Source organism: Suncus etruscus, chromosome 14, assembly GCF_024139225.1.
Source record: "Suncus etruscus isolate mSunEtr1 chromosome 14, mSunEtr1.pri.cur, whole genome shotgun sequence".
Lineage (NCBI taxonomy): Eukaryota > Metazoa > Chordata > Mammalia > Eulipotyphla > Soricidae > Suncus > Suncus etruscus.
In genome coordinates, this window is record NC_064861.1 from 95,264,496 (window position 1) to 95,283,023 (window position 18,528).

General features: G+C 54.6%; 1 protein-coding gene across 1 annotated transcript; it reads right to left on the reverse strand.

Moving 5' to 3' along the window:
* Positions 1-2,232: 2,232 nt before the first annotated feature.
* Positions 2,233-18,173, reverse strand: NLRP12 (NLR family pyrin domain containing 12). The gene is made up of 9 exons (XM_049787614.1): positions 17,837-18,173; positions 12,313-14,020; positions 9,571-9,741; positions 8,943-9,113; positions 7,290-7,460; positions 5,702-5,872; positions 4,345-4,515; positions 3,629-3,799; positions 2,233-2,320 (listed from the first exon to the last, which is right to left on the reverse strand). Exons 1-9 carry the CDS (start codon positions 18,171-18,173, stop codon positions 2,233-2,235), a joined length of 3,159 nt encoding a protein of 1,052 aa, XP_049643571.1.
* Between the last annotated feature and the right edge of the window lie 355 nt (positions 18,174-18,528).

Consider the following 18,528-nt stretch of genomic DNA (forward strand, 5'->3'; position numbering starts at 1 on the left):
TTTGGGGTGGATGGTACCCCCAGACGTTGGTTCCAAATTGGTTGGGATCCCCTAAGTGGGGATCTAAACGAGTGGGGCCCTTGGAATGTTTTTGCACCTCATAGTACTGCAAGTAAAATGTGTCAAACTTAAAACTTAATCGATTGTTTCGTGTGCTTATTTGCGTGAGCGGCCAGTGGGGGTTAACCATTTTCCAACGTTCCCTAGTATCAGTTCATGGTGCCCGGTTTGGCCTGGGTAGGTTGCCCCACAACTCGTAGTTGGGAGACCCAAATATTGGGCATGGTTGGTTGAGGCGGATTGGGAAGAATTCCTAACCGTACCCAGGTGATAACAGCTGTGGGTGTAGGCCACGTTTGCTTAGTAACCCGGTTTAAAAGGGTGCTTCAGTGTCTCGTCGGGCAGTGTCTAATTGTGGGTCACTAGCCAGTGTTGGCATGCGGCCTACCCGGGTTGGGTGGGCCTGCATCAGTTTTCCAGAGCGTGTCAACCATGATAGCTGCAGGGGTGGCCCAAATTAAGGCTGCCCTTGTTTTTGGTTTGGTTCCAACCCGAGTCAGCTTGTGGCCTGAAGTCCTGGTTTGAATTGCCCGTGGGATAAGGGCTAAACGTGGGGGGGTTCAGGAGATTCTGTCCTTGTTTGGGGGTTCAAGGTCTTTGGAGGGAGGTTCCCGCTAAACAGCTATTAATCCCGCAAATGAACACGGCTGTGGGGTCGTCTCACCTGCGCCCCCCCCCCCGGTTCCGCCCCTATTGAAAGCCCCACAGGTTCGAGAAGGCTGATGGGAGGCTCAAGAATTGGAGGTGGGGCCCGGAGAGATAGCACAGCGGTGTTTGCCTTGCAAACAGCCGATCCAGGACCAAAGGTGGTTGGTTCAAATCCCGGTGTCCCATATGGTCCCCCGTGCCTGCCAGGAGCTGTTTCTGAGCAGACAGCCAGGAGTAACCCCTGAGCATCGCTGGGTGTGGCCCAAAAACCAAAAAAAAAAAAAAAAAAAAAGAAAAAAAAGAATTGGAGGTGGTAGGTCTGGGACACCCCCTGCCCTTGTGTTTTCAGAGGATGTAGTTCTTAACGGCATTTGGGGAGTAAGAATCTAGTGGATTCTTGGGCAGAAATTGAGAGCCCGGGTAGGAGACGGGAAAAGGTTTTAGGGAAAAGCTCTGATTTTATATTCAAGGAGCCAGGGATAGAAATCGAACACTAGACTGACCTCCAGGGCCCTCCAAACCACTAACTCCCCAAATATGTTTAAAAAATAAATTTAAGGGGCCAGGCGGTGGCGCTAAAGGTAAGGTGCCTACCTTGACTGCGCTAGCCTCGGATGGACCGCGGTTCGATCCCCCGGCATCCCATAAGGTCCCCCAAGCCAGGAGCGACTTCTGAGCGCATAGCCAGGAGTAACCCCTGAGCGTCACCGGGTGTGGCCCAAAAACCAAAAAAAAAAAAAAAATTTAAGTGGTCTAATCTCTAATCCCATCAGCAAACGGGCAGCTGGAATGTGAATCGATCTAGAAAATTTTAAGTCCTGTGGGTTTCGGGATCTTTATTTTCCTGGGTTTGGTTTTTGAGTGCTCAGGACTGCACCCCCGGGATCATTCCTGGAGGTTTTTTGGGGGGGTTAAAGACTGAGGATCCGGGATTGAACCCTTGTCACCCCTGTTTAAGGCAAAGGCCCTCCCGGCGGCACTCAGCCCCAAGAGTCCAGTGAATGTCCCAAACACCAAGGTTGAACCCGGACCCAACACTGAGTAAAGTCTCAGTTAAGAGGATAGGGGGGGGGGGGGGCGCTCTGCTCTCCAGCATTCTAACTCGGGAGCCTTGGGCCACACCCCACTGTCCTCTGGGCTGACTCCTGGCAGAGTATTTCGTGATCACTACCAGGGGGGCTGTGAGATGCTGTGAGAACTGGTTTTACCCAAAACCCCTGTGCTAGCTTCGGCCTGAATCTCCATACTGAACGCGGTTCTTTGGTGGGAAGCAGGAGGGAGGGACAGCAGTGGCCCTGGAAGTCCAGTGCTCAGTCAGGGCGTGTCCCAAATGGGTCACCCCCAGCGCATGGTTCCCAAGTGCTTCTCCCCTGCAGAATGCTCCATCCAGAGGACGCTCTCTGCAGGAAGACAGTGCCCCCCCAGGTGTCAGAGCCAAACTCTGCAGTAGTCCGAGGCTCCAAGCTTGGGGACCCCGCAGAAAAGGGGTGTCCTCGGGGTCTGCCCCGGGGATCGCTCCTTCCCTCAGCACCCCAGATCCAGGTAAGACTTGGCCCGGCGCAACGCTGCCAGCCGCTGCTGGGTTCTTCGACTCAGGTTCATGCCGAAGAGCCTGCAAGGATTGAGGGGTGGTCAGCATAGGAGACCCCACCCTACCCCCTCCCCAGCTTGGGCCCCTCATCCCTGCTCCCATTTCTACTTCTGGTTTATTTTTACAGGCCACACCTGACACTGCTCAGGGCTGACTCCTGGAGGAACTTAGGGAATCCTATGGGGTGTCAATGCTCAAACCCTACTCTGCTGCTTGCAAGGCCGGTGTCCTCCCCTGCCAGGCCGTCACTCATTTCACCTGCCCCAAAAGCACCAGAGAGACGGGTCAGAGGGGAGGAAGCTTGACTTCCAGTTGGTAAACCCAGGTTTTAACCCCTGCACCTGGAACCCCTCCAGATCCCACCAGGAGGAGACAGTCTTGAGCACAGAGCCAGGAGTAACCTCTGAGCATTGCTGGATGTGGCCCAAAAGATTGTTACTTTCTTTTTATTCATGTCTGGTTTTGAGTGTCCACACCTGGAGGTGCTCAGGGCTGACTCACGACTGTGATCAGGGGGCTCAGGACACCTGTGGGGTGCCAGGGATCAAACCTGGGTCAGTTGCGAGCAAGGCAAGTGCCTTTTCTCCTCTCAAGGTCCCCTGGCCTGTATAGAATTTTTATTACATGTATAGTATGTAACATTAATATATGATACATATTTGTTATGTGCATTATTTTATATTATATATTTTTTTATTTTATTTTTTGGATAGATGAGAGAAGGAGCAAAGCGACCTTGATCTATTTTTCTCCCATATCAGTAGCTGATGGGGCTGGAGTGACAGCACAGCACGGCGGGGAGGGCTCTTGCTTTGCACACAATCAACCAGGGTACTATGCCTGGCACCCCAGAGGGTCCCCTGAGCAGTCAGGAGCAATCCCTGAGCACTGTTGGGTGTGGTCCGATAACCAAAACAAACAGCCACAAAAGTCAGTAGCTGGGGGCCAGGCGGTGGCACTAAAGGTAAGGTGCCTGCCTTGCCTGCACTAGCCTTGGACGGACCGCGGTCCGATCCCCCGGTGTCCCATATGGTCCCCCAAGCCAGGAGCGACTTCTGAGCGCATAGCCAGGAGTAACCCCTGAGCGTCACTGGGTGTGGCCCAAAAACCAAAAACCAAAAAAAAAAAAAAAAAAGTCAGTAGCTGTTGGAATTGGCCCCTGAGCCACTGCAAGATTCGGGGACCCTTCCCAACCCCCAGCCCGCTCCACCCTTCGGGTCTGAAGCTGCCAGAGGAAAGCAAAGATTTCAGAGGCGATCCAGAGGGCCCAGGACAGAGCGTCCCTCTTCCCCCAGTCCACCCTGAACCCCGATCTGTCCCACCTCTCACCAGAGCACCCGGAGCTTGCAGGCAGCCAGGCCAAGGGCAGGGCACAGCAGTTGGACCCCCTTGTCCCCCAATGCGTTGTGGGTCAGGTATAGCTCCCGTAACGTCGAGCTGCTCTCCAGGGCCCCGCACAGGCTCTCAGCTGCCTTGGACGTGAGGCCGCAGCTGTCCAGCCTGCAGAGGACAGGAGGCGCAGAGACAGACGGGCCAGTGAGTGGACTGGGCGGCACTGAGGGGGCTCCCCTCGACCTACAGTTCCATGCAGAGCCCACAACGGGCCAGAACACTAGGTCGGGGTGATGGTGACCAGGTGTACCCCAAGCACATAGCAGGGACCCCTGCGTGAGCACTGCCTGGAGTCCAGAGCAGAGCCAGGAGTCAATCCTGAACACTGCTGAAAGAGCTCAAACACTGAAAACACTTAATGGACAGTGGCTGGACCCCCAGTTGAGGAGTCCCTTCCTGAGGGGTGACTCTTCCTGGGACAGTGTGGAACTGGGGTTCCCTCAGAGACAGTACTCTGGTCCAGGCCTAGTTTCACGCTCAAGGGCGACCCCTGGTGTTGCCTGGGGGAACCGTGCAGGAACTTGAGGGGCTGAAGAAGAAACTGGAAAACTGGAAATTCCTGGGTCTGAGCGAGAGCCCAGCCGGGAGGGCGTTTGCCTTGGTCGAGGCCTACACGGGTTCGATCCCCGTCACCCCAGAGGATTCCCTCTCACCACAGCTTCTGGATCCTGCAGGTGGGGTGACTCAGCCCCTCGCACAGCAGCCGCAGCCCCTGGTCTCCCACATCGTTGAAGCTCAGGTCCAGCTCCCGGAGGTGGGGGTTCACCTGGAGCACCCCGGACAGAGCCCCGCAGGCAGCCGCGCCCAGACGGCAAATTCCCAATCTGCAAAGACAAGGAGCATCCCCAGAGACTGGGCAGGGATGGGGGTCTCTCGAGGGAGGAGGCAGGATATGAGCCCAAGATTGAAGGAGGAGGAAGGCAGACAGGAATGGGGGGATAGGGCTGGGGGTGCAGGACAAGGGTTAATGCGATTGTCTAGGGTGCACCAAGCCCAGATTTGATTCCCAGGGGGACCCCCGAGGCTGCATGGTTCCAGCAGCATCGACTGTGTTGCCCCCTGCTTGCTCTGACCCAAGCATATCAGGTTGGTGGGGAACCCCAACTACCCCAGACCTTTTGAGCATCACTGGAGTTTTCCCCCACAAAAAATAATAATAAAAGGAGAGGGAAGGACGGACATGCTCAAGGTCAGAGCACAGGGCAGTGGGATCCAAGATACATCCCAGAGCACTACTGGGGAGCAGACCAAGCACTGGACCAGGAGTGTGCAGGATCACCCAGTTTGAACCCCCTAAACACACCCTGGCCTTGAAGTAGGTTGACCAGGTTCAAGTCCTGGCACCATATAAGGTCCCTCCCCAGCCTGAGCACAGAATCAGGAGTCAGCCCTGAGCACTGCTGGGTTCTGCAGAAAAACTAAAAAAGAGAAAGAAATGGTCTTTGTGGGGGTCAGAAAGATAGCTCAGTGGTAGGACGTTTGCCTTGCAAGTGGCCAACCCAGGAGGGACCCTGGTTTGATCCCCAGCATCCTATATGGTTTCCCAAGCCTGCCAGGAGCGATTTCTGAGCTCAGAGCCAGAAGTAATTCCTGAGTGCCACCAAGAGTGGCCCCCCAAATCACAAAACACCAAAAAAAAAAAAAAAATGGCCTCTGTGTGTCTCTGCTCAGGGCTGACTCCTGGTTCTGGGCCCAGGTATCACACGTGGATCTGTGCTCAGGGATGACTCCTGGTCTTGTGCTCAGGGCTCACTTCTGGCTCTGCTTTGGGCCCTAAGTAGGATCAAACCCAGGGTGGGCTGCGTGCATGGCAAGTGCCTCCCACATCACACTGCTGAATCTCTCCTGCTCTGCGACCCCAGATCAGGATCAGGAGGGAATCTGGGGAAGCAGAGAAGGTGGGTGTCCCCAGGATCCTGGGAGCACAGAAAAGCAGAGGTTGGAAGCCAGGGAGGAAAAGAGCTGAGGGTGAAACTGGGTAGGGCCTGGGATGCAGATGGGGGCACTCACCGGAGGATCTGGAGCTGGCACTGGGGGTGCTTGAGGCCTCCACACAGCAGCAGCACCCCGGGGTCCCCCAGGACATTGAGGCTCACGTCCAGCTCCACCAGGCTGGGGCTCCCCCCAAGAACTGCGGACAGATCCTCGCAGCCTGCCGAGGTCAGCTGGCAGATTTTCAACCTGCAAAGACAGCCCAGTGCTGTCAGAATCTGTCTCTCTCTAACCCAAAAGGGGGCGCTTCCCACCACCCCTGGATGACTCTTGGCTCTGTGCTGGGGGGGGGGCCACCCCTGCGATGCTCAGGGGACCACATGGGGCACTGGAGATGAGACCCAAGTGGGTTGTGGCGGCACCTTTGTGCTACAGATCAACTCTCCATCACCTCTTTAGGTTTCTGCTTTCTTTAGTTCTTTTCTTTCTTATTTTCGATTTTTGGGTTTTTGGGCCACACCCAGTGGCACTCGGGTTACTCCTGGCTCTGTGCTCAGAAATTGCTCCTGGAAGGTTTGGAGGACTATATGGGATGCTGGGAATCGAAGCTGGTCTGTCCTGGGTCAACTGCGTGCAAGGCAAATGCTTTACCGCTGTGTTATCGCTATGATAATATATATATATATATATATATATATATATATATATTGGTTTTTGGGCCACACCCAGCGGTGCTCAGAGGTTACTCCTGGCTGTCTGCTCAGAAATAGCTCCTGGCAGGCACGGGGGACCATATGGGACACCGGGATTCGAACCAACTACCTTAGGTCCTGGATCGGCAGCTTGCAAGGCAAACGCCGCTGTGCTATCTCTCTGGGCCCATGACCCCTTCTTTCTTTTTCTTTTACTTTTATTTTCTTTGCTATTTGGGCCACACCCTGTGATGCTCAGGGGTTACTCCAGGTCATGTGCTCAGAAATTGCTCCTGGCTTGGGGGACCATATGGGACGCCAGGGGATCGAACCACGGTTCGTCCTAGGCTAGCGCATGCAAGGCAAACGCCGTACCACTTGCACCACTGCTCTGGCCCCTTCTTTCTTTCTTTTTCTTTTTCTTTTCTTGTTTTGATTTTTGGGTCACACCCGGCAGCGCTCAGGGGTTACTCCTGGCTCTTCACTCAGAAATCGCTCCTGGCAGGCTCAGAGTACCATATGGGATACCGGGATTTGAACCACCGACCTTCTGCATGCAAGGCCAAGGCCTTACCTCCATGCTCTCTCTCTCCAGCCCCATTCTTTCTTATTTTTAATTTTTGGGATTTTGGGCCACACCTGGCGGTGCTCAGGGTTGCTCTGGGCTTTGCACTCAGAAATCACTCCTGGATGGCTTGGAGGACCATGTGGGATGCTGGGGTCCAAACTTGGGTCTATCCCAAGTTGGCCATGTACAAGGCAAAGGCACAAATAATATGCTGTCATTCAGGCCCCTTTAATTCTTTTTTTTTTTTTCATTCTTTTCTGTTTGTTTTGGGGCCACACCCAATGGTGCTCAGGGGTCACTCCTGGCTCTGTGCTCAGGAATCACTCCTAGCAGGCTTGCCGGGGTCAAAGCCAGTGGGTCTCCTGCAAGGCAAACAGCCAAAGGCAGAATCTGCCCCCGAACTCACCAGAGGACCCGCAGCCGGCACAGTGGCTGCCGCAGGCCCCCACTCAGCACCCTCAGGCCCGAGTCCTCCATCGGGTTCCCCGTCAGGTCCAGCTCCTGCAGGTGGCTGTTGGCGCCGAGCACGGATGCCAGTTCCAGGCAGGCTTCCGCCTCCAGCTGGCACTTGCGCAACCTTGGAGCCAAGAGCAGAGTCAAGAGGACAGAGAGGAGAAGGGGAGGCGGGGGAAACAGGAGGGGATGGAACCCGCACCTGCTGTGCATACAAAGCCCACACTCCTGTGTGGTCACTTTGATGATTTGGATTTTGGAGGGGGGCTGTTTGGACCACATCCGGTGGTGCTCAGAGGTTACTCCTGGCTCTGCGCTCAGAAATCGCTCCTCCTGGCAGGCTCAGGGGTGGAATGCCCGATCCATGTGCAAGGCACGCGCCCTACCCGCTGTGCTCTTGCTTTGGCAATTCTAATCATTATTATTGTGGTGGTTATTTTTGAGGTTTTTGGGTTTGGGGCCACATCTGGTGGTGCTCAGGGGTTACTCTGGTTTCTGCACTCAAAAATCGCAGCCTGGCAGGCTCCGGAGACCATATGGATGTGATGTTGGGGATCGAACCAGGATCCATCCAGGATTTGCCACATGCAAGGCAAATGCCCTACTGCTGTGCTACAGTCAGGCCCTATTATTTGGGGGGAGGGCATACCCGGTGATGCCCAGGGGTTCCTCCTGGCTATGCACTCAGAAATCGCTCCTGGCTTGGGGACCATTTGGGACCCTGGGGGATGGAACCGCGGTCTGTCCTAAGCTAGCGAGGGCAAAGCAGATGCCGTACCGCTTGTGCCACTGCTCTGGCCCCCTATTATTTTTTTTTTAATTTTTTGTTTGTTTGTTTTGGGGGGGTCAGACCCGGCAGCACTCAGGCATTACTCCTGGCTCTAGGCTCAGAAATTGCTCCTGGCAGGCTCCGGGGACCATATGGGATACCGGGATTCAAACCACCGACCTTCTGCATGAAAGGCAAACGGTCGGGCCCAGAGAGAGCACAGCGGCTATATTATTATATTAATATAATATAATTATATAATATATAATTATATAATATATAATATAATTATAATTATAATATATAATATAATTATATTATATATATTAATATATTATATTATATTAATAATAATATTATTATTATGTTTTAGGCCACACTGCCATTTTTTTTTTTTTGGTCACATCTGGCAGTGCTCAGGGGTTACTCCTGGCTCTACGCTCAGAAATTGTTCCTGGCAGGCTCAGAGGACCATATGGGACGCCGGGGTTCGAACCACTGACCTTCTGCATGAGAGGCAAACGCCTTACCTCCATGCTATCTCTCCAGCCCCCACACTGCCATTTTTTGAGGCAGCACTCAGGGATTACTCCTGACTCTACGCTCAAAAATTACTCCGGACAGGATCATGGAACCATGTGGGACGCAGGGGATCAAACTCAAGTCAGCCACATGCAAGTCAAATGCCCTCCCTGCTGTGCTATTTCCCTGGTGACTATTATTATTATTATTATTATTATTATTATTATTATTATTACTGGTTTTGAGTCACACCCGAAGGTGCTGGTCGAAGGCACAGGGTTGCCCTCAGAGTGGCTGGAGGGGGGGGGCACTCACTGGAGCGTCTGCAGGCGGCATCCGGGGCGCCCCAGCCCCTCTCGCAGCAGCCTCAGGCCCAGCGCGCCCAGGTTGTTTCCACTCAGGTCCAAGCGCAGCAGATGCTTGTTGGTGCCCAGGGCGGCCGCGAGGTCCTGGCAGGCATCGGCGGAGATCTGGCAGCGTTTCAGCCTGGCAGGAAGAGGGCGTTCAGGGTCACACTGACTCCCCCCTCCCCTTTTTTTTGTTTTTGGGCTACACCCAGTGCCGCTCAGGAGTTACTCCTGGCTCTGTGCTCAGAAATTACCCCTGGCAGGCTTGGGGACCCTATGGAATGCCAGGTTTGAACCTGGGTCAGCTGCGTGCAAGGCAAACTCCTTCTGGACTGTGCTATGGCTCCGGCCCCAAGTCATTGGTGTTTTGACAGTGTCCTGAACAAAACAACCCCTCAACCTATGCTGTTTTGGGGGTGTGGGGTGGGAGTTGGCACTTCACCCAGTGGTACTCGGGCATCACTCTGGGTCCTGCTTGGGGGACCAGCAACGCCAAGGGTCGAACCCAGGCCTCATGCACTGCAGCAACCCCACCCAGCTCTTGCCTCCAGGACTGGGCTTCTGGCCTCCCTCCACACCAGGGCCACCAGACTCACCGCAAGTTCTGCAGCCTGCAGTTGGGGTGTCTGAGCCCCTGACACAGTAGCCTCACCCCCCGGCTTCCCAGAGCATTGCGGTATAAGGCGAGCTCCACCAGGCCCGGGTTGGCGCTCAGCGCCATGGCGAGCTGCGAGCTGTAGGCACTGGGCAGGAGGCTCTTCTCGGGGCTGTGTAATGGAGAGACAGAGCTGGCTGGGTCACCGACAACATGGAGTGTGACCCTAGAGGGTCTCAATGCATTAAGCACTTTTTATATTGGTTTTGGGGCCACACCCATTCATGGTTATTTCCGCGCACAGAAATCACTCCTGGCAGTCTTGAGGGGACCATCTGGGATTTCGGGAGATAGAACCTAGGTCACCTGTATGCAAGGCAAATGCCTTACTCGCTGTGCTCTGGCCCAATTTGCCTTTTTTATTTTATTTTATTTTTGGCTTTAGGGTCACACTCAGCATTCAGGGTTTACTCCCGGCTCTGTGCTCAGAAAGGACCATTATTTTATTTTATTTATTTATTTATTTTATTTTTTTGTTTGTCTTTTCGGCCACACCCGTTTGATGCTCAGGGGTTACTCTTGGCTAAGCGCTCAGAAATTGGCCCTGGCTTGGGGGGACCATATGTGACGCCAGGGGATCGAACCCACAGTCCTTCCTTGGCTAGTGCTTGCAAGGCAGACAGCTTACCTCTAGCACCACCTCACCAGTCCCTATTTATTTATTTATTTTTGCCTTTGGGTACCACTTAGCGGTGCTTAGGGGTTATTCCTGGCTCCAGGCTCAGAAATTGCTCCTGGCAGGCATGGGGGACCATATGGGGTGCCAGGATTCGAACCGATGACCTCCTGCATGAAAGGCAAACACCTTACCTCCATGCTATCTCTCTAGCCCCCCCCCTTTTTTTTTTATTTTTGGGTCACACCCGGCAGCACTCAGGAGTTACTCCTGGCTCTGCTGTCAGAAATCTCTCCTGGCTGATTCGGGGGACCATATGGGATGCCGGGACTCGAACCACTGTCCGTCCTGGTTTGGCTGCATGCAAGGCAATTGGCCTACTGCTGTGCTACTCTCCAACCCATCAAAGAGTATTTGTTTATGTGTTTATTTATTTATTTTGTGGTTTTTGGGTCGTACCCAGCAGTGCTCAGGGGTTACTCGTGGCTCCATGCTCAGAAATTGTTCCTGGCAGGCATGGGGACCATATGGGATGCCGGGATTCGAGTCAATGACCTTCTGAATGAAAGGTAAACGCCCTACCTCCATGCAATCTCTCCGGCCCCAAAGAGTATTTCTTAGCTATATCTGTGGCCCCTAACTAATCTCCTGAGTAATCCCCACATCCCCTAAGCAGAAACATTAAAGAGTACCAGAGCAGTAGCACAGCGGGGAGGGCATTCACCTTGCACACAGCCCACCCAGGTTCCAAATCAGCATCCCATAGGGTCCCCTGAGCCCTCCAGGAATGATCCCCAAGTGCAAAGTGAGGAGCCATCCCTGAGCATTGCCAGATTGGCGCGAACACCAAAACACGTGTGAGAACCAGAATCCCCTGAGCCTAGGACCACGGTGGTCCCAAGCCCCAGTGAAGCCTTTTTCACCAGAGGCCAAATTCTGGCTCACAGTACTTTTCCAGCCTACCCCCTCCATATTGCGGGGGAAGCAGTTCAGAGATAAAACCACAGACTGTACCCCCCCCAAAGGAAAGTAGGGATGTCAGGATCCTTTCTATTCTGCTGAGATAGGGGAACTAGGTGGGTCTGAAACGGCCCACCAGAAAAGGCAACCAAAAGGGGCCGGGCGGTGGCGCTAAAGGTAAGGTGCCTGCCTTGCCTGCGCTAGCCTCGGACGGACCGCGGTTCGATCCCCCGGCATCCCATATGGTCCCCCAAGAAGCCAGGAGCAACTTCTGAGTGCATAGCCAGGAGTAACCCCTGAGCGTCACCGGGTGTGGCCCAAAAACCAAAAAAAAAAAAAAGGCAACCAAAGTTGATTCAGAGATAAAGCTGAAACATCTCTCCTAAAGAAATGATGTGATTTGTGCACAATAGATATAGGCCAATCATGTATGCTATCTAGGTTGAACTCTTTTTTTGTTTGTTTGTTTGTTTGTTTTGGGGTCACACCTGGCAGCGCTCAGGGGTTACTCCTGGCTCTATGCTCAGAAATCGCCCCTGGCAGGCACAGGGGACCATATGGGATGGTGGGATTCGAACCACTGTCCTTCTGCATGAAAGGCAAATGCCTTATGCTATCTCTCCAGCCCCATCATTTTGCCATTTTGAGTGAGGGTAAAAATCCTGTTCGCCACCCCTGCAAACTGATGGAAACTTTTAGGGGGTAGGGAGTTGGGCCACACTAGGCGGCGCTCAGGGTTTATTCCTGGCTCTGCACTCAGAAATTGCTCCTGGCAGGCTTGGGGAAACATATGGGATGCCGGGAATCAAATCCAGGTTCATCCTGGATCTCCTGCATGCAAGACAAACACCCTACTGCTGTGCCATCTCTCCGGCCCCTAATTAAAACTTTGACTTGGGGTCCTTGTCAATACTCCCCTGCTTGGATGCGACTTGGACCTCGACTAGCCAAATAAACTCCCCTTTGCACCTTGCATTATCAGAGGTGATCTCTAACTCTCAGCGCCGACTCAGGTGTCACCTTGGACCCTACACCTGTTCCCCCTCGTGCCCCTTGTTGCCAGCAGAAACTCAGTCAGAGTGTGGACAGCCTGTGGCTGCTACTCACTGCTGGTCCCCTCCATCCTGCAGCTCCCCGGGCGAGCTCTGCGCGTCAGCCCCGTAGGCGCATCCGTACAGGTGCAGCAGTACCAAGTTGCGGCAGCTGCAGGCACAGAAGGAGGCCGTCGCGTGCTGGAGGTTGGTGCTCAGGTCGCTCACCACCACCACCTGGAAGGGGCTCAGCGCCTCCTGGATGAAGGCCCCATCCTGGATCTCGTAGAGGCAGCTGAAGAGTTCCAAGGCGCCCCGCTGCAGCGTGCCATCGTGGCTGTGCGCCTTGGCACGGATCCACTGCAGCAGCTGGGCGCGCACAGAGGCGCCCCGTTCCATCACCATGGGCAGGGCCAGGTTGCGCTCCAGGGCACCCCGAAGCTCGGGGTTGAGGAGCCCGAAGAGGAAACGCACCGTGAGGGCCAGAAAGCTGCGCTCTGACAGGCCATACTCGGTCAGCAGCTGCCTCACCGACCCGCATCCATCCACCCCATCCAACAGGTAGTACATGGCAGCGAAGAACTCCTGGAAACTGCGGTGGATGAAGCTATAGAGGGTCTCGCAGTCGATGTCCTTCTGGAAGAGCTTCACATTCAGGAAGGACGACACGTCCGCCCCGTCGAGGAGGAGGCCGTGGTCACGCAGGTCCTGCTCTGCAAAGAGGATTTTCTGGCTCCAGAGCCCCGCAGCAGCCAAGGAACAGAGTGCTCTGGGGTCTGGGGGCGGCTGGTTCGGGGTGACCCCTGGCTTGGGGCGCACGAGGCTCAAGAAATAGAGCAAGTAGACGGCTGTGGTGGTCCTGGAGGTCTGTCTCAGGAGCCCCTCGCGGTCTTCCAGCTGCTGCTTGAGGCTAGTGCACACCACCCAGCACACCAGCGGCACAAAGCAGAGTGCAAAGAGGGGTTCGTTGTCGCTCACCAGGCGGAACGCCAAGCCAGCCTGCTGGGGGTCGGGGAAAAATTTGTAGAAATACTCCTTGCGCTCCCTTTGGGAGAACCCCAAAATCTCCACGTGTCTGGGATGCTCCAAGAGGCGTTGGAGCCTCTCCAAAGCCGTGGGGCGCGTGGTGATGAGAAGCGACGCTTCGGGGAGCAGCTGGCGATGCATCAGGCTGCGGAGCAAAAGCTCCGGGGGTCGCTTCTGCTCCCAGCCCTGGCAGCGGGTACCCTGAGTGCCAGGCAAGGATGGTTGGAGCTCGTCGAAGCCGTCGATGATGAAGAGGAGCCGCTCCGGCGCGCGCAACAGCTCGGGGAGAGGCGCGCCGGGTTGGGGTGCACCGTCCCAGAGCAAATCCTGGGCGCTGCGTGGGGCGGCCCCCCGGTTGTTGAGTTCTCGGCAGTTGATGTAGAAGAGGTAGTCGAAGCGGTCCCCGAACAGGCGCCCTTCGGCCCAGTCCAGCATTACCTTGTGCGCCAGCATGGATTTGCCCATGCCCGCTGCGCCCTGCAGGACCACGGTGCGCGGGGGCTCGGGGCGCTCGGAGTCGGGCTCGAAGAGCGTCTCCAAGGGGATCAGGCTGGCCTGGCGGCTCTCGGCGGCCGCCCCGTGGCCCCGGCCCGTGTCCAGGAGCCTCAGGTGGGCCAGCAACGGGCTGTCGTGGGCCCCCAGCAGCAGCAGGCGCGTGTACCGGCGGTTCAGGCTCACGCACTCGCCCAGGCGCGCGTTGCGGTCCTGCATGAGGCGGAATCGACGCCGCACATGGTCGCGGTAGGTCTCCCCGGGATCTGCGTGGAAGGGGAGGTGACACACGCTTTAGCCAGGGTCCCAAGAGTCAGGAAGGCCCACCCTGATTGAGCCCACTTGGGCTCTGCGAAGCCTTGAAACAGGGAGGGAAGTACAGCGGGGAGGGAGCTAGGTGGCCCTGCGCTTGGGCAAGGCAGGCAGACTGGGGTTCCATTCCCGACAACTCCAGAAAGTTCTCCCCCAAGACCTGCCAGTAGTGCAGAGCCAGGAGTCAGCTCTGAGCACTGCCAGGTGTAGCCCCAAAATAAAAATAATTAAAAAAAAAAAAAAACCCGGGGCCGGGAAGGTGGCGCTAGAGGTAAGGTGTCTGCCTTACAAGCGCTAGCCAAGGAACGGACCGCGGTTCGATCCCCCGGCGTCCCATATGGTCCCCCCAAGCCAGGGGCGATTTCTGAGCACATAGCCAGGAGTAACCCCTGAGCGTCAAACGGGTGTGGCCCAAAATCCAAAAAAAAAAAAAAAAAAAAACCATTTAGAATGGAGCCAGATTACTAGCACAGTGGTAGGACGTTTGCCTTGCATACTGAGGACCCGGGACGGATCCTGGTTTGATCCCCGGCATCCCATATGGTCCCCCAGCCTGCCAAGAGTGATTTCTAAGCGCAAAGCAAGGAGTGAGTCCTGAGCACCACCAGGTGTAGCCCCAAAATCAAAATTATATATATATATATATATATATGGGGCCAGAAAGATAGCATGGAGGTAAGGCATTTGCCTTGCATGGAGAAGGTCGGTGGTTCCAATCCCTGTATCCCATATGGTCTCCCGAGCCTGCCAGGAGTAATTTCTGAGCATGGAGCTAGGAGTGACCCCTGAGCTAAAATGGTTATAAAGACTTTTGGGCCCCATTTTTCCATAAAAAGAGCTTCTCTACTAGGGGCTGAAGACAGGGTGGTTAAGTGGGGGGATGGAGCTGGCTTGGCACACAGCCCACCTGGGTTTGAATCCTCAGAAGCTCATATCTTCTTTCTCTCTCTATATATATATTTTTGGTTTTTGGGTCACACCTGGCAACGCTCAGGGGTTACTCGTGGCTCTTCACTCAAGAATCACTCCTGGCAGGCTCAGGAGACCATATGGGATACTGGGATTCGAATCACCATCCATTCTGGGTGCAAGGCAAACGCCCTACTGCTGTGCTATCTCTCCAGCCCCATCTTCTCTAAGTTATGCCAAGAGTGAGCCCTGATGAGCACAGAGCCAGGAGTCAGCTCTGAGCAATGCAGGTGTGGCTCAAAGCATGCCCTTCCAAACAATAAAAATAAAATGAGTTTCCTTTTTATGAGAATCAGAGCAAAAGCCAAGGAACACAGGGATTGGGGGGGGGGGGAAGCTCATTCCTAGCATAGAAGAGGATCTGTGTGAAAGGTCTCTCATCTCTCTCTCTCTGTCCTTTGCTTGGAACCCTCATAGTAGAGGGTTTGGTGGCCCCTGGGGCATTGCATGTTGAGAAATGTCAGGAGAAATGAAATGCAGGAAGAAATGGGGGCCCTGGAAGATCCTATGATCCTAGCGCACGAATCCCCATCTCTGAGAATTCTCCTTATGCACAAACATTCATCAAACAAATGTCTAGGACCAGAGCGAGAACACAGTGGGGAGGGCATTGGCCTTGCACACTGACAAGCTGGACTTGGTCCCCGACATCTCATAGGATCCCCCGAGTACTGCCAGGAATGATTCCTGGGCACAGAGCCAGGAGTAATCCCTGAGTACCATCAGGTGTGGTTCTCCCCCCCTCCCCAAAAAAAGTCTGGGACTAGAGCAATAGCACAGCAGTAGGGCATTTGCCTTGCACACAGCTGACCCAGGATGGACCTGAGTTCGATCCCCAGCGTCCCATATAGTCCCCCAAAGCCAGGAGCAATTTCTGAGCCAGGAGTAACCCCTGAGCTTCACCGGGTGTGGCCCAAAAACCAAAACCCCAAAACCAAAACAAGCAAAAAGTCTTATGGGGGGTATTAATTTTCTTCATTGGATAGAGGTTATATGCGTTATAACAAACACAGCGCTCATAACTCACCTTTTCTTGGGGTTCCAGTTGAAATTTCCAGAGGACGTGCCAACTGTCTCCCCAGCACTGCAGGCATAGCATCTGGAAGGACAGGGGAGGAGGTTTGTAGAGACAAACGGGACACTCAGTCAAGCCAGCTGCTCTCTAAGGGTTCTGTTCCTCACAATATTCACTGTTTTGGGGCCACACTCAGAGGTGCTCAGGGTTTACTCCTGGCTCTGCACTTAGGACTCACTCCCGGCGGCCTCAGGGGGACCCTAAGGGATGCTGCGAGCAAGGCCAGTGCCCTCCTCGCTGTGTTCTGGCTCCGGCTCCTGCACATGCCTGAGCACTTGCTTCTCATGACTCACTCCCCAGCCTGCTGCCTACGCTGGTGATTGGCGTCTTCGGCCACTGAATTAATTCTCCCAGCCCAGAAGTTCTGAGTCAGCTTGGATCCACTCCTCCCCTTCAGACCTTAATCATGTCTCATTTACCTATCTACCTGCCACCCACCCACCCATCCATGTGCTCACCCACCCATGCATCCACCCATCCATCTGCCCATTAATCCATCAGTTCATCCATCAATCTATCCATCCACCCACTCATCTAGCTACCCATCCACCCATCCGCACATCCATCTATCCACTACCCATCCACCAATCCATCTGCCCATCTATTCATCCACCCACCCATCCATGTATCCATCCACACATCCAGCCACCTACTCTTCCATCATCCATCTACCCACCACCACCCATCCACCCACCTATCCATCCATCCATTCGCCCATCCATCCATCTGTCCATTCATTCATCCATCATCCACCCGCCCATCCAGGTATCCACCCATCCACCCATTCACCCATCCATCCCCCAATCCATCCATCTACCCTTCCACCTACCCACCCACCCACCCATCCATCCATCCATCTTTTCATCCATTCACCCATCATCCATCCATCCATCCATCCATCCATTCATCTGTCCATCAATCTATGCACCAGTCTACCCACCATTCACCACCTGCCCATTCATGTATCCATCCAACAGACAAGAGTGTTTTTCTAGCTATTAGATACATAGACATGAGTTCCTTGCCCCCTGGCTCTTCCATTTTGCAGTTGGTACATAGAAATCAACACATTTAAAAAAAAAATCAGGCCAGAGAGATAGCACAGAGGTAGGGCATTTGCCTTGCACACAGCCGACTCAGGACAGATGGTGGTTCGAATCCCAGCATCCCATATGGTCCCTCAAGCCTGCCGGAGCGATTTCTGAGAGCAGAGCCAGAAGTAACCCCTGAGCTTTGCTGGGTATGACCCCAAAACAAACAAAAAAAAATCAAGACCCAACATTGAAATGCAAATGGAGGTTTGTGTTTTTGTTTTTTCTTGGTTTTGAGTCCACACCTGACAATGCTCAGTTGGAGGTCTCCACTCAGGAGGAATCACTCCTGGCAGGACTAGAGCCCTGCTGGAGCTCTTCCAGGACAAGGCAAAACTTTTCTTGCCTGTGACAGGCACTGTACATGATTGAGCAGAGCCAGGAGTCAGCCTTGAGCACTGCCAGGTGTGGCCCAACCCCACAACTCCCAGAAAAAGAGAGAGAGAGAGAGAGAGAGAGAGAGAGAGAGAGAGAGAGAGAGAGAGAGAGAGAGAGAGAGAGAGAGAGAGAGAGAGAGAGAGAGAGAGAGAGAGAAAGTGGGGCAGTGGATGCAGATGCCAGACAAGAAGGAGGACACGAGTCAACCCAGATTCTCCCAACTCAGCCAGGGGCAGCTGGGGGTGGCCTCTCCTTACCGCCCACCGGCTCCTCTCTCTGTCCTTTCTCCCACAGGTCCTTCCTGTTGATCTTCTCAAAGATGCTCAGCGCCAGCCGCCAGGCCCCCTGCTCCCCGCGATGGGCCACTAGCAGCTGGGCCACCTCCAGGGGTCCCGCCATCTCCAGCTGGCTCCAGGCGATCCTGCCAGGGCCCAGTTGAGCCGCTGCCGAGGCTGTCCCCAGGCAGAATTTGAATTTCTTGAGCTCTGCGGCCCCCAGTTCTTCCAAGTAGGTGGCCAGGAGCCAGAGGCCATCCGTGGCCAGGGTACAGGGGCACCCGGAGGAGGGCACAGAGAGATGGGGCAGCTGGTCCATGTGGGACACACAAGCCCAGCTTTGCCCACCTCGGCAGGAGGGAAGTCGCCTTCTGCGGAAACAGGACTTCTCTCGGCCCGCTGCCAGCTCCCCCTGCCCAGCCGCAGAATTTACTGGAAGAGGAAGTTGAGGAGGTGAAGAAATGGCAGAGGCCAGAGGGCTGGTGAGAGCACCTAGGTTGTGCTTTGGGGACAGTATCCCCTCTCCGGTCTCCTCCCCAGACCCGTCCACTCCTGGCTCTCTGCTTTTAGGGCTTTTCTCCCCATTGGGGTGGACTTAAAGTCTGTCTTGTGGCACCAAATGTGGTCACAGAGCTGCTGGGACACACAGTACTTCTATATATGGGAGGGGAGAT